The sequence below is a fragment of the Apis cerana genome, linkage group LG1 (assembly GCF_029169275.1).
Source record: "Apis cerana isolate GH-2021 linkage group LG1, AcerK_1.0, whole genome shotgun sequence".
Classification (NCBI taxonomy): domain Eukaryota; kingdom Metazoa; phylum Arthropoda; class Insecta; order Hymenoptera; family Apidae; genus Apis; species Apis cerana.
Window position 1 is genome coordinate 22,437,250 of NC_083852.1, and position 24,341 is coordinate 22,461,590.

Sequence of the window (24,341 nt, forward strand, 5' to 3'; positions counted from 1 at the left end):
CAGGATCGGGACACCCCCGTTGACCCCCTTGGAAACTCCAACTGTCGATACCCGCGCGGAATATCGCTTTGACGTTCGAGGGAGAGAAGAAGAAGGCCTGCACATTATTCCCAAAAGCGCAAAAACAATTCACCCTTAACCCTCTGCGTTATTTCTACGTCCCTTTCTCCCGTGCATTTTCTCCCTATTTCCTTTTTACGTACGTACAATCGGACGGAACGAGGGGAGAGGAGGAACTCGCGAGAGATTTCGAGATCGATCACGCTCCTTTGCGAAAATTGAGCGAGCACGCAAAGCTGTGTGGAAAGCGCGAGAAAGGAAGGGAAAGAAAATGCATAAACGCGGCGCGAAACGTCCGGGATGATGAAGTCGCCGTTTATACTTTATATCGTATGCATGAAATTTTTGGATCCCGAGAGTCGCCTTTATTGCGCCACGGGAAAGTATACGAGTCTCCGTGGAAGCTTACATTCTTTATGGATAGGAACGGGCCGCGGAAACCGCGATATATCCGCGCGCAGCCACGGCTTACATCGTGTTAAGCTCGTGCCTCGCCGCTCCGAAGAAGCTTCGGAAACGGTTCCTCGCTCGAGTTTTCCGCGGGAAGACGAATCGACCGAGAGAGAGAGAGAGAGAGATTCGTTTTGCCACGACCCCTCTGCGCCCTGGCGGTAACGCACTATCCCCGGGGGATATTTTATTCGTCGTTTCCTCGAGAAAATGTAAAGGTGTAGAGGTGTATCTTGGTAATTTTGAACGGAATAAGCGGCCGAAGAAGCGTGTTTTGCCGCGAGGCGGGCAAGATTTCTTGATGAATAAATGGTGAAATGGTAATCTTTTTATTTTCGATTCCGTAGTTTATTTTATGCTTGCTAATGGTGGTGTTGCGATTCGAGTAAATATTTCATAATAGCGTTTTTATGGTTATTAATGGTGGAATTATAATTATTCGGCTTTCGTTCGTTATAATTCGAAATGATAGTTTTTTTAAATTGGACACTTTTTAGCGAATAGATTTGATAATAAGCAACAATAACAATAATTATCGTAATGTATGAAAATAGAAGATCCACAATTTTGGATTATACTATTTCTAAATCATCATTTTTTTACGCTTCTTTAATTAAAATTCGAAATTCGAATTAATAGAATTTAGAAAATTTATATGAGAGAGAATTTAATTGGTGATGAAAATTTGGTAATATTTCTTTCGTAAGAAGTAGGCGAACAAATTTCGGAGGACTCTTTTGAAAAAAGAAAGATACGATATTCAAAGTTTTAAAACTGAAAAGATCACGTTACGATCTTTTCCTCGTAAAATGATATAAGTCGGTGAAAGTTTTCTCATCGAACACTCGATTCCCGAGTATCGTTAAGCTAAAAGCACGAGGTGGTCGAAAAGCTGTTACAACCTTTAACGCTATATTCGGTCGAGAAGGAAAATTTATATTATTTTTAGTACATATAAAACTATTCCGTCTTGTTTTTCTCAAAGATCTGTGATAAATCTCCGTAATTTACTCTATCTAATATAAAATTAAATTGCAAAATAAAATCGCGCGTAATTTAATAAACAAGCTTCGCCTATATTTATATACCTTTGCCTTTTATACCTACCAACTTTTACTATCTCGAATCCTCATCCCTTAAATTTTCCATCCGTATATAGACCGTGATAAAATCCACGCGACTACTTCCCTCCTCTGGACGATAATTCGCCGGTTTTAATCTCGCAGAAAGAGATCCACCGGTGTAGATAAACGCGTTAGTCGGACGTAAACAATAAATCGTCGAGATAAATAAAATCCAGTTTTCGAGCTACGATGGAACCTCGTCCCGTGAAATATCAGAGAAAGAGAGAGAAAGAGAGAAGGGGATGAAATTTGTCGCGTCACTTAGCGTTATTGGCTTTCTCAGCTGCGCAAAAATTAACGCGTTTCGAGCATAATTGTTAGCGGCCGTTTCTGCGAAACGTTGCTTTCATCCCTCTCCCCACCCCTCTCTCTGCCCCTTCGTTGGCGCGCGACAGCAGTTTTTCCGCGCCTTGCCTTTTTCGTTTGCGAAAACGAGTTTTCCCTGGCGGAACGTTTTATCGCGCGAAAAATGAAGACGAAGGGCAAGACCGTTTCTTTTTTCTTTTTTTTTTTTTTCTCCTTCCTCCTCTCCACCGTTGTTGAACATAATTGCATAGAGAAGGTGAGCTTGTAACGCGAGACACTACGCCGCTTGTAACCGGCGGCATAACTGGAAACATTGGCCTTGCCTTATTTTTCTTTTCACGCCGCTTGCGAATCTGCTCGCGTTTCACGCGAGGAAAGTGGTGGCGAGAGGGGAAAAAAAAGGAGGAAGAAGGGGTATTGCCCTCTTTTCACTCCTCGAGATTTCTCTTGAATCGTGAAGGGCGTGAATATGTTTCGAGATTCTTGAGAGCTTATTTTGGAAGTTATTTTTTTCTTTTTTCTGAGCAGTTAGAATTTCAACAGGCTAACGCTGTTGAACATGTAATAATTCTCGTAGACGTAACAAATATATTAGGATTAGGATGCCAGATACAAGAACACTTTTAACTTTATTTATTATTATTATTATTACTATTGTTATTGTTATTGTTGCTGTCAAAACGATAGATCCGATGTCAAACCTCCACTGATTTCATGACTTGATCCTCATCATTGCAACTCGATAACTAACGACAAGCGTTCAAAACAGCTTCAGCATCTACTATATTATCCGACCACGAATCACTCTCGTACGAGTAATTAAAACGAACAGCACCTGGCCTAACGTTTCAACTTCCATTCTGTTAATTTTCTAGTCCCCTAGCGAGCTTTACTCTCAGCATTGGTCCGCAGATACGTCGAATGCGGTTGAACACCATTGCTTTAGCTTCTACTGGATCTACTTCTACTGTGATTATTTGCCGTTGTCCTTGCGATCGCTCATAATTTCATTCGATAATCAGAATTACTGAATAGTTTGTTTTAACTTAACTTTTCCAGCGTTGTGAATCAACTTTTTGATTCGATTTATTTGCGGCCGAGGGCGAAGGTAGAAAGAAGACGAAGGAGGGGAACGGAGGGGAACTCGAACGATTGTCAATTTGTCCCGATTTAATCCCTCCGAATATCCTTTGTTTGAAGCGATTTGCGGTAAAGTAGATAAATTTCAATGGTTATGGGGCCGGGGAGCTTTTTAAAAAGGTTCTGGATAGGTCTATCGATGGCCGCGAGCAACAGGTGTATTCCCTGCTTCTTGCGCGTCGTAGCGTGATAGACAGCGATAAAAAAATGTCTGATAATACTCCCTTTTCGATTTTATATAATCATAATACTTTTAACAATTGTATATTCCCTCCAAATAGGGAATATGATTAATTGTAACCGGCATTGATGATTCCAATCAGCGATTCTATCACTGTGATCTTCTAATTCTTTCAAAATTCATTTTTGAAAACACGTAAAAGTAAAACGAATTGCGATAGATATTTCACTAGTACTTTATCTTACCAAAGTTTCAAAATACTGTTACGAAAAGAAAGAGTGCAAGTATATTTGAGTGTGTGAAAACGCGCTTTTTGAAAAGCTTCGAAAAATATTTTTCCTAAAAAATTTCGAACAATCACTCTGAAACGTAGTTGTTTCATTTTCAAAAAATTACTTTCCACAATCGATCTTTCCTTCGAATTAATTTAGCTAGGCGAAGATGTTTGGCATCCTTCGAACGATGTATCCACCTCCCGCAATATCTCAGAAAAATATATCACAGTGATAACTCAATCTCGAAACTCTATACGTATTTCTCCCTCCTTTCAGGTGATCGGTCAATAATCGATCTATTGTGTTTAATTCGAAGCGATTTCCCCGATCGCGAAACATCCCATCCTCGCGCGTAACCCTATCGCGCAACAGGTACCGTTTTTCTCCTTTTCCCCCTCCTCCCGCTCACCCCTCCGTTCGAATCTTGTTTCCCGCTCGACGTCACCATGATTGATGATCGATATCGAATAACTTGGAAATTTAATATCAATATTATGCCGGCGGGAACGGGAGCCCGGAGATTCCACGAATGAATGGTGATCCGGGGATGATAAGCGATTCAATTTCACCGCAAACATCGATTCCGCGTCTCGTTTATTTCCAAACTTCGCCGCTTTAAGGCGGAAGCGTCGCTTGCACCAGCCGGAAAACACTTCAATGAGACGAATCGGCAAGTGTAAAAAAAAACGGTACGAGATATTATTCGCGTGTGATCGATGATAATTGCGAGAAAGTTATTAAACTCAGGTTACTTGCCCTAGCGTGCAAGAGCAAATGTTTTTTCTTATTCTATGACTCTTGACTTCAAAATTAAATGGATCCATTTTTAAGGATACTTAAAAGCTCATGATCTCTTTTCTTTTCCATTGTTTGCAGAGAGAGAGAGAGAGAGAGGGAAGGAAGATCCCCTCCTCGATTCTTTTTCGATATTATCCGCTTGTTTATCTGACGATTCGTCTCGTTTCGGCATTGAAGATACGGTTTCAATTTGGAGAAACGTAGCAGTGGAACGATTTAATCTGGCGAACGTACGCTTCGCTCGTCCATCACGGATCATTTTCATCCGGATTCGATCGGGAAAATACGCGGGGCCGTTTATGCGAGGATCCAAGACCTCGCTACAACGTGTATTTGCTCGACAAATTTATCAGTGTACCGCCGCCGATCGCAGTACAACAACAACGTTTCACATAGCGGGGATTCTTCGTGAAAGAGAATTCCGGCTTTGCCGTCTGTTTTTCGATATTCTGTCAACGATGATGCAGACGCCAATTTTTAATTCCTTTTTTCGTCATTTTTATTTTTATCGACGATTTTCTTTCTTTCTTTCTTTCTTTTTTTCTCTCCTACGATGAAACACGCGGGGAAAGAAGGGGATCAAGAATTAGTCGCTGAAAGACGGATTTACGGAAATGCGGAGGGAGGTGAGTTAATTGTCGCTCGCCTTGGAAAGAAACACGGTGTTGGCTAATGGGCATTAAGCGGTCGCTAAGTCACCGTGATTAGCTTCTCGACAACGGTGAGTTTATAAACAGGACTTGTACAGTCCTTCGGGATACCGGGAATTACTCCGCTCGAGTTCGCCTTGATCGAAAGAACTTAATCTGCTAGTTTGTCAATTTGAAAAAGAAAATATTTATTATCCAAATTGTGTCGCAGAAGCGAAGAGACAACGAGCATGATCATCGATGTAAGATCGATTTGGATAAGGGTGATGGAACGATAATTAATTTTCAATAATTTTCTAAGAAATATGATACTTGAACGATCTTGAATTTTTTTCATCATATGATACGTTTATTTGCAATAGATATATAATCTAAAAATTATAATTTTCGAGGAAACGAATGATTCGAATCTTATTGATGATATTATCGATTATTCTTTCCTCGTGCTTGATTAAATCACTCGACACTCGTAATAAATAAATAAACTGTTATCGAAAGAAGAAGAAGAAAACAAGACTTGCCGTCACGAGATATAAAACACGAAGTTAAACGCGCGAGAACAGATTAATAAGAAAATTACGAGGAGCAGTTCAGAATCTGAAATATCTCCTCGAGGAGTGAACGAAGAGAATTCGAGAGTCTCGCAGGAAGAAAGTCGTCTCGAAGATACAGCGGAAACGTGGCCCGTTTAACCAACGCGTCTCACCTCCACACTCTTCTCGACCGGAGAAAGACGCGAGAAAGAAGAAGGAAGAACAGAGAAACGTAGAATGTGAGGAGCGAGAGAGGGGGGAAAAGGGGAAACAGAGCGGCAACGAGAATGCATTTGGGTGTAGCACGAGCGAGCTACCTATTTACTGCTCGTCAGCCGGCGCGCCTTGGAACACCGAGCCCCGGAAATTGAGATTAAACGCCGCTCCTACCGTACCAGATACACACACGGACACACGCCACTGTGATCCTTGTTAACGTTACCATCACTGTGTCGAACGTTGGAAATTCCAGCCGACCCAGTCCTGGATTTTCGTCTCAGACTCGTGACTCCAGATTTTGGACAAGGGGTATACGTCGCTCGTGTCTTGAAGAGGGGGAGAACGTTTTGATATTCGAGAAAATTCGATCGAAAATTAATGATACAAATTCTTTTTTTTTTTTTGATTATGAATTTTGCTCTTTTTCGGTTAAATTCGAATTCTATATTTACGTTTCAGATGCGACTCGAGATTTTGGACGCGGGTTGTGTGTCAAATATTTTGATATTCCCTCGAAATGGAGAATTCGATTGACAGAGAGATTAATGGGAGACATGTTTTTAAGGATTTTCTTTTTTTTTTTTTTTGTTTTTTTGCTGATGATGAATTTTGCTGTTATTCTTTGGTTAAATTTGTTAAATTATCTTTGAGGTGTTTGATGTTCGGAAAATTATTTCGATTGAAAATTAATTATTTCGAGAATTTGATCGATTCAGCGAGTAAGAGAGGTGATTCTCTTGTTCGTGTTTCGAAACGAGAAAGGTATTTCAATTTTTCAATGATAAGGTCCATAAAGTTTACTTTTTTTTTTAATTTGATAATTGTTGTACCAAGCTTCCTAAACAAAGAATCTGGACGAAGAAATCTACGACGAGAAAATTAAACATCTTAACGTATTCACCTTAATGAAATGAGAATGTTGGCTAAGAAAGCGAAGAATCAAAGTCAATACCACAAAATCCACTGTTCCACTATTAGGAAACGTGCTATAGTTAAAATTAAACGACCAAAGGAAAGATATCTTTCGCATGTAGCTGGAAACTTGATTATAGAAAATACATATTCGATTAAACGAAAGATATGAAAACATTAATAGCAATAATCATAAGATTATTATTATTTCGATTTTTGCAGAAAATAATCTTTTAGAAGAATTTGATTCGAGAGAGATTTGTAGTGTATGTTTTTTTTTCTTTTTTCTTTTTTTTTCCAGCGACGAACCGTCATTTTTTTTGGTTTTTGTTCTTGGATAATTTTTTATACCAATTCGTTTTGTCACCAACATCTCACTCTCGGGTTTTTCAATTTCATTGTGAATAGGAGCAGCAAAATTTCCGCGCCAATTGCGGCACGATCTGGAAAACAATTATACCTGTGACGTAGCGAACGAGAATTCGCGCGATGACATACAACCATTTGTAAAATTCTCAAATAAAAACCGCCACGATCTGAATGGAGCCACGGGCTCGAGAAATCTGTTTGCGAACAAAGAGAACCGCATCAGCGATCACCATTTTTTTCCGTTTGCTTTTTCCGAATTTTTCTCTTCGATACTTTTTCCCCTTCGCTTTTTTTTTCTTTTTTCTTTTTTCCCCTTCTATATATCGCAGAAGTGCGATGATTGACGAATATAAAAAGAAGGGGGAGGAAAAAAAAGAGTAGCAGAATCAAACAATTCACCCCACAAGACTCAAAAACGAATAAATACATACGAAATAGATGAAATCGACGCTAACGTGGTGATTTTTGTTTAAAGAGAATAAAATTGATCTCTAAACGTTGTCAATCTAGAAAAAGGTTCGTAACTTCGTTCGAAATATCGCGTAGAAAATAATTTGGATGGTGGAAAAGATTTGTATGCCGATTATCACACGCAACATTCCTAAACCCATGTCGTTCTCTTTTAAGAATTTCCAATTTTAAGTTACTTGGAATATAAAAAAAAAATCGTACCCAATACCAAGAATACTAACACAGCGTGGATCAGGAATATCCGCAAAAATCGCGACGTTGTTCGTTCGCAGCAGCGGGAAGCATTAAGAGGCGGGTCGTTGCAGGTAGTTGCAATAGTTTTCGAGACCATCCACCCACCAACGTGGCTGAAACGAGAGTCGAATAGGCGGGGGTGGATGCGGGGAGATGCTCTTCAAGGGGAGAAGAGCGTGGAGATAGCGCTTCTGGAACTATCCGACGGGGGAGGAACGCAATCGCGGGGAAAACCGCGATCAAAACTGGCGTTGAGGACAACGTTGAAACGTTGCGAAACGCCTCCTCTCCCTTCACAGACGCTTCACGATCCCCCGATGCTTTATCGAAACGGGCGCACGATTACACGGGGATTTTCGAGACGTGAATTCGGCCAACTTTGTCGCCGAGACCAACCCCCTCCCTCCCTATCTTCCTCTTCACGGTTACGGTATCATGGTATTATGCACGGCGTTTGTTCGTGTTTACATTTTCACGCGATACAAAACTCGAGGAAATTACGAACGGGGAGGAATATTTGAAAATTTGGAGTTGGAGGGGAGGGGGAACGAGGATGACGATCGTCGAGCGAATTTTCTTAGGGGAGGGAAACGGGAGAAGCGGAGAGAAGATGGAAGGTGGAAGTTTATCGTCGGTCAACCGATGTTAATGCTAAGAGCGCGCGGGAAAATTGAGATTAGACTGCATTTCCGGAAGAGCTGGCGTGTCGGCGGTTCTACCGTGCGCACGGAGGGAGAGAGAGAGAGCCACAGGGTTCTTGTTAGAGGAGGGGAGCGGGCCCCGTATATACTAAGTGTCCACGAAATTTCAAGGAATCGAGGATGCCCGGCGTGGCAGCCATTAGCAGCATCAACCGCTCGTGAGATTACATTGCGTTCATAGATTAGATGCGCCAGTATGCAGAACCGCTAATGCTTTTTGTCCGGGCGCCCCCGATACCGTCTACGAAATACGAATTTTCGAGATGCTGATGGAAATTGCTGCCAACTGTTCGCGCTATCGTAGATATAATCCATTTTACTAACAGCGAACAATTTTCCTCCTAGTATCTAGAATTTCATTTTCTTCTTATATAAAAAAAAAAAAGATCCTTATCATCTTGGATATGGATTTAATTTAAAGGAAATTTTCATATGGACTCGATTTCTTGTTGTTGTTATTATTATTTTTTTTTCGCGTTAACCGTATCTAGAAATAACATATTTCACGTAAAAATTCATCCACTTCGTATACGTATTTTTTTTCCGTCCTCTCCTCTTTATTTTTTATGCGTAGTATGTAACTATATGCGTCGTTATGTATATATTATATATATATAAATGAAATATAAATATTCTTCGATTAGTATCATCCCCCTGTCGAGATCGTAATTAACTAGAGAACGATGGTTCGTCCAAGAGAGAAGGTGAAAATTATGTACGAGAAAGAGAGAGAAGAGAAAGGGGGACCATTTGAATAAGTCTTTATCGTGTTGCTTAAAGGCGGCACGGCTTTTCGCGCATTGTTTCCGAACCACTAGCCCCCCCAAAGTGGCGGAGTGGCGCGATACGCGTCGCGGCCCTTAATCCCGTTTTATGCAAGGAACGTTCGCGCCGTTAAATTGTCCAATCCGCAACAAGTTATTTAAAGTCTGGTTGCACGAAACGCCGCAATTAAAGTCCTCGTTGCTTAGCTCGCGTGCAAGACGGCATTTTGTAATCGGGCCAGACTATGATGTAACATCTTCGTCGCGGTTTCCTCTCCGCCAATTTCTTATCCCATTCTTCGTTTACGCGCCGCTCCCTCTCAATCTCAAACTCGTTCCCCAATTATTCAATTAGTTGGCCGGCGATTCATTAATTTCTCTCTTACATCTTATCTTTATTGTTTTCGTGCTTTTTCCAATTCGATGTTCGTTCAATGTTTATAACGATAAATATCCAAACTTAATTCTCCTAAGTCAGTCATATGATTTTTCACAGTCTGCATAATTTTATTATTCCTTGGCTTCATTATTTTTGGATTTTAAAAAATCTTAAACAAAAATTTAATAAGGGCAAGTTAAAGAGAATGAAAATTTCCTACGATTATACGGTTATCTCGTTAAAATTTGTATACTTTTATTGGAAAAAATTCGAGTCGAGTTGGCAAGTGATCTTGTTTCAAATTGTGCGAAAAAAGGAAAAAGAATGAGAAGCAAGGATACAACGAGTTCAGAATCGCCGATTTCCGTGAACACGTACGAAAGGATAACCTAAAAAGTGGCGACCCGTCACCAGCTGGTTGCTCTGCGTCGTTTCCTTTACACCTGGGATAATGCTCGAGAGGGGATGTAGTTAATATTAACGGCACGCTATAGAAGCGACGCGTGTTGTTCCTACGTAATTTCCTACTAAACGTACTAAGGGATGCCCATGCATATTTCAAAACGCCACCCACGACGCGCCCTCCACCTGTCTATCGGTGTTGCCCGTGTCTTTGACGCTGCTCCAAATTTCACAGACACAGCCGATGGCTTCGAATAAGTGGACGTTCAACGTGGCTCGATTTTCGGCCAAAATCAAGGGAATTCTTGAAGGGATCGAGGTTCGTTCGATGAATGTCGAATGTTCGTGATTGATGAATTGGAGAAAATCTATGTATCTGGTTATTATTCAAATCGTTAAATATTCACGATTTGGTAAAACGTCAAGTTTAGCTTTAATTGAATTTTAGCCTGATTTTAACATTTACTGAAGAATTATATTATACTAAATGTTGGAATAATGGAAAAATCTAAAGAGGGTACGAGTCTTCTTACTATAAAGATTTCAATTTTGTATCTAATTGCGAATTTAAAAAATTTTGCAATAAAATCATATTGCATTTTTTATTTTTATATCGTTAAATTATTAAATATCGATCGAAATTTATCGAGAGCTTTCGAGTTTCTCTACGGAAATACTCGAAAATATCGAAGCAGCAGGTATTCTCTTTTGTCCATGGCGATGCAACGTATGCAATTGTAGTGAGTCATAAGAAAGCCGGCGAGATTGCACGTGTTGCCTCGCAACGACCGCCTCGGCATGGACTTATTTCACTATTTTATTAGATTAGACACTTATTGCTCGTGCGACGGAGGAACAAACGTCGACCAAAGGAAATGCATTAAGATGAAACGAGTTTGCCGTTTCAGGATACGTAAAGCAAATATGCTGAGAAGACATCGTTGCATCTTTAATGCGTCGAGTTACATCGATCGACCGAACGATCTCGTCGGTAAATATTATTCGATTTTGTTTCCATTTTATATATACGAAAGAAAAAGAGAACAATTCGACTATACATCTATCTATACTTCACATAAACTGTAAAATAATAATATTTCAATCTTAGGAATTTTAAGAATCACGAAAGAAAAATCGAAATTATTCAAATATTTAATAATATTCGTGTTCAGATAGTTGCATTCAAATTCGAATATTCAATTGTCAAATGAAAAGTTCAAATTTTCTATTTTCTAACAAGTATTATCGCCGATCTCTCCAAGTAATAACAAAAGCATCGATTTTGGACACATTTCAACCTTGGAACTTCACATTTCACAACTGGAACAGATCATTTGATCCGACATAATCGCGCAAACGACAGCAATTTCCACGGGATCCTTTCTCGTTATCAGATTCTAGCTCGCTCCGTCGTAAAAATATCTCCTTTATCGAACTTTGTCCCTTCGATGGCGGACTTTCGCACGTTTCGCCAATGTTAGCTACATACGTCCGCCAATCCTGGCCACACTCGTGGCCGCGTACGTGCCCGCCGACTTTCTCTCGAGCTTTCGCGTCGCGAGCACAGCGCAGCGTGCAAAATTCCAAACGCATTTTCCTTCAGAAACGTAGTTTAAACGTTGCACAATTGGTCACGTTTGGTTGCTGCGGCGATTGTACGACTGCATCGAGCGCAGTGGTGGTGTGCAACTGTCAGACCATAGTTTACATAACGACAGTGGACCGAACTGTTTGCTCCGAGTTTAATGATATTTCAATTATTGTCAGGCGAGATCCTGTTTTCAGGCGAATGAAACAACTTCTTAATGATTTTTTCAGAATCGAACATCTTTTCGAGTGTAACAGCAACTATCAGACTATGCTTAATATATATAATGACAGTTGCGAAATGTTTGCTCCGAGTTTAATGATATTTCAATTATTGTCAGGCGAATGAAACAACTTCTTAATGATTTTTTCAGAATCGAACATCTTTTCGAGTGTAACAGCAACTGTCAGACTATGCTTAATATATATAATGACAGTTGCGAAATGTTTGCTCCGAGTTTAATGATATTTCAATTATTGTCAGGCGAATGAAACAACTTCTTAATGATTTTTTCAGAATCGAAGATCTTTTCGAGTGTAACAGCAATGACAGTTGCGAAATGTTTGCTCCGAGTTTAATGATATTTCAATTATTGTCGGTCGAGATTAGTTTCCAATGAAATAACTTTTTAGTGTTATATTTCTCTAAATAAATTCACGTAACAAGAAATATAATTAAACTTTCTTACTATCCCTACAAATTTTTAAATCCTTAAACCTTGTATGAAATAAAATATAAATCTCTTAGCGTTTCCAAAATATATTCTGTCATTTCTCCATCAAATTGCTTCATTACCTAGGATCTGCTCAACAATAGCGTATCGATGAACGATTGCGCGCGCCTCGTCCAAATATTCTCATTATTCTCAAAATTTCCTTGTCGTGAAAATATATTCTTTCCTAAAAAAAAAAAAAAAAAAAAAAGAAGCAAAGGACGACACGAATGTGAAAGTTGCTGGCTAATTGACAGATTTTCCGGGACGGACAACCGGCGTTGATTTTTCCCCGGATCGGCTAAAATATCACGACGTTAACGGCCGTTAATGAATGAAAATGAATGGGCAACCGGGCGGAACGATGCTTCAACGGTGACACGGATCGCCACGTGATAACACCCTCGAGGATATTTTATGGACGGTGTGGCACAGGGCTATTTGTATCGCGGTGACAAAACGGTAAATGCTCGAACGATTTCGGTTCACTTTTCCTGGATACTCGCTTCCAATGTTCTATTCGCCGTTTAATAAAATTGAAAGACGATTTTCGATTGATCGATTCGAATTACCGAGTTATTAGGGCACGAGTATACCAGTATTTATAACTACTTGACTTTTCGAATTAATCGAGTCAATTTTGATTCAGGGGAGAGACTTTGGGTTTTCACGATCGTTAACTCGTATCTCGCGGGCGAAAATATGGAGAAATTAAATTGTCAGATTTGATAAATTCTTCACGATGACTTTTTTCGCGACGATAAAATTGGAATATTAGGTCAAAGAATATTGGCGAGTGCCTCGATGGAAATAGCGTAGATGAAACTGAGAAGGATTCGTTTGAAACCAGATTTGGATGGAAGTATATCGATTTTCTATAGTGAGGATGAAAATGAAAATGAAAATAATGAAGGAGACGATAGAATTATTAGATTTCGATCTATAAATAGTAACGATACTTTCATATAAAATTTAAAAACGAACTTGAAGAAAGAAAGATTGAAGGAAAAATATTGAAGGAAAAGGATTTGGAAATTGTTATATTTTTAGTTTCCATTACATTGTCCATAACTTTATCTTAAATAATAAATTGCCCACGGACAATGGCCGAGGAATAAAGCAGCAAGAATCGAAGTTTGAAAATATCTCATTGGGATTAATTACATAACGGTCAAAACATTGCTGAGGGCAAAGTTAGGAGTAATTAAACCAGTAATGAGTAAGAGCTGAACAACGTTCATCTAATGCCTTAAATCCCCGCTTCGCTAATTTCGCTGCCCGCAATTTTGTCTTTATCCACATTACCCACTTACAATTGCAGCATTGTTCTACAAGTGAAAAGAAAAGAAAGGAGAAATATTTCTTTTTCTTTTTTTTTTCTTGCACGACTCTGGAAATTATATCCGGTATCCGAATTATCGCGCACGTGATTACGCCGACGCCACTTTTAAGACCGTAAAGAAGCCGTGAAGGCGTGATCTTATTTGCGTAAATGAGAAAAGAGGATGAGTCGAAGGGCGAGACGAAAGTAGCGGCTCTTCTCGCTTGGCCCGCGGCTGTTTTCCGCTCGACGCGTCTCTTAACGTTTTAAATTCTTGTCTACGCGAGAATTCTTGTAAACAGGCGATGCATTATGCAGCGCAAACAGGGTTACCCTTAAATTTCGCAAACGCGACGACGAGTTCACAGCGAGTTGCTCCGGACTAAGGTCTTACTGGTAAGCAGATATCTCGACAAAAAAAAGAAAAAGAAGAAGAAGAAGAAAAGGAAAGGAAAAGGAAAAAGGAAGGGAAAAAACGAGGGCAGAGCAATTTACGAAAAAGAGACGAATAAAAGGTAGGCGTAGGGGACTATTAAAATTCCTCGAGTTTTTGAATCTTGACCGTGAAATATGAATCAACATTCAACCAACCCAACTCCTCCCTATATATTTCTAAGCGTTCTACTTTCTAAAGAAGCTTTGCGCTTACAGACCATTCGTTTTGTCAAATAAAAAAACGGTTCAAGCTTGCCAACTATATAAAAACGAAAAAGATTAAAATTCCCCTCATACTTTTTTATGCTCTAAATACACGAACACTTTGAACAAAAGCTAGAGTTTCTTCGCGAGGAACTAGCCTTTTTAAAAGCGCTCGATAAGCGTGTCTTAAAATCGTCCGATCGCGAAACGTTCGACAGGGATTTTTCAAGGGAACTTTGCATATTTTCGAAACGATCGAAGCGTATTTTCTTCCAAGTTGCGAATAGTTGAACGCTCGAGGAACTAATCCCCTCCCCCCTAACTCTTTGCACTTTACTTTTCTTTAAACTCGAGCCAAGTGGATGGCGCCAACGAGACAAGAAAGAACGAAAGAAAGAAAGAAAGAAGAACGTATCTCGCTATATCAGTTTCAAAGCGACGGCAAAGTTTCGTCGAAAATCGAATGTCAAACGTTTCTCGCGACTAGCCCTTTCGCCCTCGAGATACCTCGATTCCAGCGATCCTCTCTCAACAAAATCCTCCCTCTTGCGTACCGTGGAACGAATAGACGCGAATTTTTCCATTCTACTCACAATTTATCAATACCGCACACTAGAACGAGACAACACACCACGACATCTCATCCTCTGCAAAAGGGTTGGCTTGCTTGCGAACCAACCCTCGATAACCTGTTCCTCCTCCCTTCCCTGTGCGTTACAATTCGATCTAGTGCGGTGTACGTAAGTGCAGAATATCGCGTGACAAAGAGCGGCTCTCTTCGAGGGCCAATTGCGAGGAGGGAGGGGAGGGAGATGCGTGTGAGATTTGCGCATGCGTTTGCGTGCGAGGCGTGGAAAATCGAGGAGAGGAGGAGGAGGAGGAGGAGGAGGACACAGAGAGAATAATACAGTCAGAATAATAACAACACGATTGTAAAAAACGTGAAAGAAAGAGCGGGAGAGGGAGGGCCAGATGAGAGAATGCAAGCCTCACCTGTGCTCTGCCCACCACGTAGCTTCTGCTCTGGCCTCTCGACCCTCTCCTCGCTCGGGGGAGGCGGCCTCTCTGTCCTTTTCGTATAGTACGGGTTGTACGAGGATGGCCACACGGTGGTCGGCCTTTTTGCTGGTGACGGCGTGCTCGGTCGTCCTGAAAATAGATTAGGACCTTTCTCATCTAACCCAGCCAACTCTCTTCCTTCCCCTCTCCCCTTCACCGTTTCCATATTACTTACTCGTTCCTTTCCTGTTTTTTTCCTCCCCCCTCATCTCTCTCTCTCTCTTTCTATTTCAGTTTGCTTTCGCTTCTTTATCGTTTAATCCTCGTCGATGCATCTGCTTTCTCGCGTATGTACATCTCGTGTCGTACGAGGATCGGACGAATTTCACGAGAAGTAGAAACACGATACAGAGGGGATTCTCTTTCCGTTTCTTAATTGAATCTCGATCACAGCTGCGCGAGATAGTCACGTAACCATGGGAACTTAATTCTATGCGCAGTTTAGCTACCTATCTCGTTCGTTTTTCTTCTTTCTTTTCTTTTTTTTTTCCCCCGAAACGATTAAACCAGACCCGGCTCCGGTTTGTATATACGACGCGGTATCGGCCAACGTACGATCGTTATTCCGAACGAAATCGACGAAGCGAGAACTCCACCACCGCGCGTGTATGTGTGTACATGCATTCCCCTTCCCCCCTTTGAACACGGACGAAGAAAGTTCAGGCAAATTTCGGATACCTCATCCCCGATCGTGAACTTTGAAATACCCTTCATAGAAGAAACTCATAGAAGAAAAAGAAGGAAAAAGGAAAAAGTAGAGAGCCATCGAAAGCACTCGTCGAGCATATAAACATAGAAGGAAGCTCGATACTAGGGAGAGGGAAGGATCTTATTATCCTTGCCAATCGCTCGATCCAACGATTGGCGATCAAATTCGTTATAATCGTCGTTTTTAAAAACAAAAACAACGAACTTGAATCCCTTCTTCGAGCGAAGAAACGATCAACGTTCCCGCAACACGGAACAGCTTCGAGCAAGATCTTTTCCCAGAAGAAGAAAACGGAATGATCCAAGTTGGGAGCTAAAAGATTCGGACGCGCGATGAAAACCGGGTGGGCCGGTTTGATGAATTCCGCCAGCTTCTTTGAAAACCAGCCAAGTTCAACTTGTTGCGTTTCGATGAAGGACGAGATTCGAACCGAGCGCGGAGAGGAGAGGAAGGGTGGCACAAAGAGTCGCTCGATGGAGAGAGAGAGAGGGAAGAAAAAAAAGAAACAAGAATGGAATGGCTCCCGATTTCGGGTGATTCTCCACGATTCACGGACGAACGACGTTCTTCTCCTCTCTCGTGATCGGCCACGACGACTCTTGCGGGATAAAGTCGTTCCGGGAATATCGCTTTCCAACCTCTTCCAGCTTTTGATCCATCGAAACGCAGGGCGGTCGCAGGATTCATGGGATGTACGGACCCATAGCGAAGAATTTCCTTCTTCATCGTTCACTTTTTAGGAAAGGAAATCGGCTTCGAAATGTTATGAACATATATACGCCTGATGATTTTTACGGATATATCTCTATTCAATAGAGATGAATAGAGATTTATCTTTTTTCCTCACTGAATATTTTGTATTTTTTTTTTTTCTTCTATAAATTCAAATTCCACGTTTTCATAACTCGAGACAATCGATAATTCTGGCTTGAGACTCGAAGAAACGTAATGTTATTTATTTAACAGTTTAAAAATGGAGTAATATTGGATAAGAATGTATCCGTTGCCATCAGGATTAACTCAAATGTTCGCCCCGAATGGTCGAGGAGGGGGATAATATCGAGCCACATACCGGCGAATAAACGAGTCACAGGAATGGACGAGCAGCAGGTATTATTATATCTGAGTGAATTTGGAATTCCACCGGTCAGAGGATCCCTTCTCGTGTGCAACGATCTCGAGGAATCGGAAGTTCGTTCACGCGAAATACGCCCCCACTCGAAAAAGCGCAAGAAACTGGAATTTCTTCGAGGATGCGAGCATACCACCGTCTCGAAACTTGGTTTGGAGGAACTCGGTCGTTTCGGTGCTCGACCAATTTTATTTATTTATTTTTTTCTCCTTCTCCTTATCCGCAAGAATCGAGTCCTCTCTTCATTCCCCAACTCTGGGGCCAGAGTTGCTCGAACTTCGTAACTACGATGGAAACCACTCCTCGATTCGAGAATGTTGCACAAATATGTCTGTTCCCTCGAGTTTCCCTTATAACTTACGACGATGATAAAATGCTTACTTAACTAACCAGGGATAATATTTTGAATTTGGGATAGATGAGAAGAAGTTGAAGTGAATTAATCGAGAGACGTGTCTTGGAATGTTTCATTTACTCTCAAGTTTTTCTAATAGATAATTAATTCGACATTGTTTTTTTTATTTCCACGTCACATTGGAATACGACAACGTCGAATCTTTCGTTGATATATCTATTTTTATATTTGCAAAATTATTTTGAATAATACGTTCCCATTCTATATTCCAATTCATCGTTTTAATTATTGACTTTTTAAAATTATATTTTTCTTACGATGTATTCTTCAAGTTCTTTAATTACACTCAATATTCTACAGTTATACATGTTGATCATTGTGATGAACAGCTACGAATTTACAGAAAGACGTAAACATTTTGAACACGTTTACGTAGAGTCGGGTATTACGATAATAATACAGATTCTATTCTATTCCCCGTTTTTTCCATCGAATTTCGATAAGTTTTGAAATTAGTCTCCAAGCAAGTATAAACAGATTACAATGAAAACAAAACGGAATAGCCAAGCTGAAGTTTAAGATCTACATTCGCTAGAACCAGTCCCGAGGCAATCTTTGCCCAGAGAAGATTGAAACTTTGGTTGGATGGTAATTTTGCTTAGCGAGCATCAACCAAGGGTGCAATTCAGATTCATGTCCAACACGGGACCGTATAGCATTATACGTATCGCTACCCTTCATACACAGTTGCGGTTTGGTAAGATGATACGCCACTTATTACTCTCATAATATTCAAACCTGTCCAATGCACGGCGGTAACAACCAGTCAACTTTCTTTCGTCGTCAAAATATATTTATTTATCGACAAATATACGTTCACACAGATAAAAAGAAAAAGAAAATTATTGAAAACAATTTTAATAATTTTTCCATTACGATTCGAATTAGTAACAATTAAACGAGCCATCTTTCCCTTGTTTTAATAAGAGAATCGATTCATTTTAAAAATATCAGGGGGATATTTATATAACAAAATTTTCGAAATACTTGACAAATGCCAATCTATCTCGCCAAAAGCATTCGAATCCTACGAAACGAATCTCCATCTCTGTCTGACACATCTACATCTCTATCCTCTGTATAGAATTTACATTTTAAACACCGATTACAGGAAGAATTTCTCGGGGAGAAATTTCCCCGGCTCGTTAACAATTTTCCAAAAGCATGCGAGATTAAACGCCCCGCTCACGGGGACAAGAAATAATTAATTTCCAGGTAAGAGGGGAAACTTGCACCGTTGCGAATAAGAAGTATCCTCGTCTCGACCGGAGCTGGTCCAAAAATAAACAGGTGAGCTGGGGGGTTGGCAGAATTTCGAGAGAGAGAGGCATCCACTCAATTAATTCCCTCCCCGGATACCCTTCCCTAGGTATAATCCTCCTCCAACCCCGTCCGTATTTTCACAGCGCCGTCCGTTCCCGTGAAATATTCCGTCGTGTTTCCCTTCCGCGCGTTTCGCTCGCGAGAAGAACTTCGCCAGAAGACCTTCCCTCCTTTCTTTCATTTCTGGCTGGCAAACAAGCGACCCTTTAAACACCGCCGTACCTACGCGAACAAGACGATGACAGCGAGGACGAGGACGGGGGTCGGCGCTAAAAAGTTTTCGAATAAAAGTTTAAATACGCCCGGGCGAACTTTGTTTCGTGGCCTTTGCAACCCCTATTCCCCTCCCTTCCTCCCTTATTCGTCCACCCTCATCCTCGTAACAATATGGCCGGGTCCCAGTACCATCTTTGCCGAGTTAAGAACACGCTCTCTCCCTCGTGTAGTATCCCTCGCAGAAAGGCACGCCTCCGTACAACGGTGTTTCCTTTTCCTCGCCGAGCAATCGCGGCCAACCTCGTATTTCATCCGCCACACCTTCGAGGCCCTCGTCGCTTCCCTTTTTCTTCCATTCCCTTATCCCTTTCCATCCTCTTATTTCCTCTCCGCGTCCAACTTTCCGCGTATAACTCGTTGAAAATTTCAGGCTGCCTTCCCGCTCGCGCCGTTACGCGGCAACAAGCGTGAAAAATTCGCGGGACAACGATCGTGGATCATTCCGCTTTTATCCCGGCGAACGTCCCCCCCTTCCTCTCTCCTATCCGCAGCGGGGATTTTAAATGGGAAAGTTCGAGGGGAATGGTTCACTCTTCTCTTCCTCTTTTCTCCAGGCAGGGATCGGCCACTTATTAAACGAGAGGATCAACGAGATCCTAAACCGGAGAAATTAATTCCAGTTTCCCGGTCGGGAGATAAGAAGGATCGAGCGGCGATCTTGGATCCGCGAACAGGCGGAGGGATCGCTCGGAACTAATTCAATTGGAGAGAAGTGATTCGAGTCGGAACCCGATCGTATACGATCCTTTGAACCGATTGAACCGCGGATCGAACGAGCCGATGTGTTCGGGGAGTTAACGGCTATTGTTCCCATCCGCTCTCCGACAATAGCTTAACCAACTGTGTAAACCACGCTGAGACGTGGAAAAAATCTCCACACGGGATAATTTAATCGTATGTATTATATCATTGTACTATCGTTGTACGTAATCTTGATTTTCCACGTTAAAATATCTGATCAAGTTCGAACAATTTTTATATAATTGATTAGATTTCTTTAGGAAGAATCAAATTCGAAAATTCATATACACCGTATATGTTCAATCTAGGTTTTCTAAGAAAAAAGAGAAAACGAGGAATTTTTAAAATGAAAAATTTCCCTGCTCTATGTTTTTTTTTAAAATCAGCTCCTTCCACGATCGTAACGGGATATCTTGCACAGAAGGTTCCACGGCGCGGCTCGTTTCGATCTCTTTCCTGATTTCCCTCGAACGAGAGCTTCAATTTTACATTTCCCGGAGAAGATGAGACGCCCCAAAGGAGATACCCGTTTCGGGAAAAGAGATCGATCCCACCGTCTGGGATCGATGGATTCGATAAACCATCCTCGATAAACCCGCGTCGTTGGCCAGAGAGGCTAATACCAGAAATAATTCCGCTCCTCCTTGCTCCACGATAATTAATTACGGCATCCAGGATCGATGGATGTCCCGAGAGACGACTAGTGTGTCGAGGCATTATTAAATATCGTATATTCTCGTGGGCCTAATCCCAACCCTTCGTCGAGAGAGGACAGCTAACGAGGGGACGGGAGGAAGGAGGGGGAGGGGCGGGTGAAAGAAGAAGTCGAGGAGGAGGCGAATATTCGAGCGATCGTAAAGTTTGCTTTTTGAAAGAGGAAGATTTAGGGGCGTGTTTAACGAGTTATAAGCCGTTGTAAATAATGGCGCCGCGTTGCGCAGATTTCCTAAGACCGGGCTACGGACTTTATGAACGCGGAAATTTGTAATAAGAATTTATCTGGTTACATTGTGGATTTAGCATTTAGGATTTTAGGAACAACGGTAAGCGGTTTTTAATTCTAATTCTCGATATCACGATCGTTTCACAACGAACGTAATACGTAATACGGGATAAATTAAGATATTGAAGTATTAAAGTTTTCAACAAGTTTTACAAGTTGGTTGCGAAAATAACTGGGGGATGTCACGATTTTAATTTCCACGCTTTCTACTCGATATATACGTATTGTTTAAATGAAATATCGAAAAGAAGAGAGTTTTCATAAGGTAAAAATATTCTGATACTATAAATTTAACTCTCCCTGTGTAGATAATCTCGTTCCATTTGTCCATCCGGGGTAAAATTTCATTCTCGAATTCCTTTCGAAAGAATTTTTATTTTTGCTGATAAATCTTCTCGCTATTTGTCCGGCCGAGTGATATAATAAACCAGAGATTTTAATAAATATTTCACTCTCGCGAGTTTCTCTCTCGCATTTGTTAAAACAGTAAAAAAGAAAAAAAGATAACATCCAGATTAATAGTTATAAAAAGCGCGAAAAATCTTATATGAAAGTTTAGTATTTGGTTCAATAATAATTTACCTATGATAAAATTAAATACAAACTAGAGATCTAACTATTCTCGTGATATTTATTTCTTTCGTAAAATGTAAAACACTAACTGTTTTCTTATCTCACTTATACTTGCTGATATAGCATAGAAATTGTCTGAATATTTTTCGCGACCAACTGGTATCTGAAATAGAAAACGATTAAAATTGTAAAACATTATAACATTCACGACTCTTATCAGTTTAAACTAAGGATACTCTAAAAATAAACCTGACTGATAATACAGATAGAACAATTTCCTCGATCGAAAACCTACTACACACGAAAACACGGACAACAAACTATATAATACACTATCTAAACCGAGGACACACACACACACATACCCACACTCGGAATATTTTTTTGACCGAACGATTCCGTGATTTTTTTTTTCTTTTTTTTTTTGCGAGTCAATAGCGGTTCCATCCGATGTCTGTTCGCGACAATACAATTCAGCTTTGCACGAGACCGCCAGGACAACGGTAATTGAATTTTAAATGCGCTTAATTAGGTCAGCACCGGGTAGCCGACCCGACAATATAATGTCCCGATATAAAATTAAAATCTTCCTCGAGATTCGCGGATGGGCTTGGACGATATGGCTCGATAAATGCGGCGTCGAACAACCCTCTCCTCTCCATCTCGCGATCATCGAAATCAATACGATATTTTCAATAATTTATATTATTCGAAAGTCGAATGCGGATTTGCCTTGAGCTATTTTGATCGAAACGCGTCGATTTTTTATTTATATATTTATTTTTTTTTTGTTTACTCGTCATTATAAACGAGGGAGGGAAATGTATCGGTATTATGGCTTCTCCGTTGACGAGCTGGATCTCTCTTATAATTTTCATATTCGAGGAGAAAAATATTTGAGCAAAATATTTGAAATTTAACGCGCTTCGTTCATTAATTTTCGAATTGCTTCAGGTGCAATATTTATTTCGAATAGATTTCTGGATTTTTTTTATTGTGAAAAATGAAAATTTGGTAATTTTCGTTTAATATCTATAAGATGACAAAAGAAAATTGTATATCGGATGTCCAATTTTAACTGTTTAATATCCGAGATCGATAATATTTGCTTGCAACTTTATTAAGTTACAAATAATTGAAGTTTGGATTGGATGGAAACAGAGATGTTTATTTTTGGCCTTTAGAATCGATATTCTAAAGAATGTTAATTGAAAATTAATACCTCGTATATCACAATTTTCAGATAATGATGTAAAGGAAACTTTGAAACTCAAATAAGTAATTAATTAAACGTGTTTGTATTAGGTAGAGCGTATCTCGTCTCTAATAATAAATATTTTCACAATATAAATATTTTCAATATATGATTTATTTCTTCGCCAGATCGTTTAAATCAAAATTTCGAGTTTCAGAAACTCACAAAAATTTTCTGATTCAAATTCTTGAACCCTTTTGAAAAAGATCGATTTTTACTTATTTTTAAATTAATTTGACCGAGCGAACAACTTATACAAAGTTCGATAAGTATCCAAAAAACAATAAAAAAACACAAACGATCCAAACTGCAAAAAAAAAAATATGCCCAGAATTATATTCAATTTGATCGAGCATTTTTCTTTTGCTTCCTTCTTCACTAAAATTCGAGCAAAAATTTCAATACGAATTGCGAATTAAATTTTAAAATTGGAAGGGCCATCCTTACCATCCTCTTCTCCTCCTTCGTTCTTCCGTTAAATTGTTATTTCGAATTCGGAGGAAACGATGGCACAGTGTTGTTACGGAATGGAGAAAAGCCAGGTGTCACGGGGTTGTCGATCGATACATCAACCTCGAAGGTCTCGCTTCCGCTTTCGCCTCTTATCTGACCAGATAAGGAGCAACGCGGGTCCCATTGGAAACTGTTCGGTGGCGCTTAACGTCCCATTCGTGAGTTATTGCCCGCCACGGTCGGGGTCATTAATAATTCGCTAATATTAAGATTGATTTCGAGGCACGGAAGGCGACGAACACGAGCCAACGCCAGATTTCGCGAAACTTTCTCGTTGCAACCCGCAGTCAATCATTCCCGATACATTACGATATTACGATAAAATTGGGAAACATTTGGGCGGTGACTGACTTGAAGCGTGTCAGAAATATAATTCGAGAGGATCGTTACGTCCTTACATTTCCTTTCCCTCGACGTTTCTAATTTTAAATGGACGCGAACGAAGTATAGCAAGTTTTGTTAATTCGATATACGAACGTACAATGAGATATAATACAGAGATACGTTGCATGGATTTCGTGTAAAATCAATGAGTTTTTCGTCGATCGAATTTTCTTCAGTTTTAGAATTTGACCGTTCTTGCGTTTTTCTCGAATTTCGTCGAATAGAAAGTCTATGAATATATTTGGGATTAAAAATTACACTGAATATATGAAAAAATTTAAAAAATACGATTACGTTATTTATCTCGATCAGTGGAAAGATGTTATTTGTTAATTTAAGGTATTACTGCGTATATAGATTGGCTCGTTACAGGGCAAATTGTACGACAAAGCTCGTACAATTGGATAGACCTATAACGAAATCTAACAATAAATTCGATAACACAATAGCAAACACGTATATATCCATATATATCGGAGACTTTGAGATGGAAATTGATTTAACTACGTTTCATATTTTTGTTCTAACTTATTGGAACATTTATAGATCTTTATTATTTGACGTTATACTCTTATTTTTTTCACGTAGAATTTATTGACAAAATTTGTATGAGGAAAAACTGGGGCGTCCTATATTTCTTCCGACACCTATTCATTCATTCATGAACCCATGCATTTATACCACCGTTTTCATAAATAACTGGACACTTTGATCGATTTGCGGTAATAAA

The 24,341-nt window shown here is 40.0% G+C and overlaps 1 protein-coding gene across 11 annotated transcripts in view; it reads right to left on the bottom strand.

Annotated features, from left to right (window-relative positions):
- The window catches only part of LOC108002059 (lachesin-like), a 298,367-nt gene that overhangs the window by 57,567 nt on the left and 216,459 nt on the right, over positions 1-24,341 (bottom strand). For 9 of the 11 annotated variants that reach the window (XM_062086001.1, XM_062085998.1, XM_028668889.2 and 6 more), the window contains one exon: positions 15,222-15,377. The exons of the other annotated variants lie outside the window; for them this stretch is intronic. In XM_062086001.1, the coding sequence (XP_061941985.1) occupies positions 15,222-15,377 (156 nt within the window). The remainder of the gene's footprint in view (positions 1-15,221; positions 15,378-24,341) is intronic. 11 annotated transcript variants of the gene reach the window in all.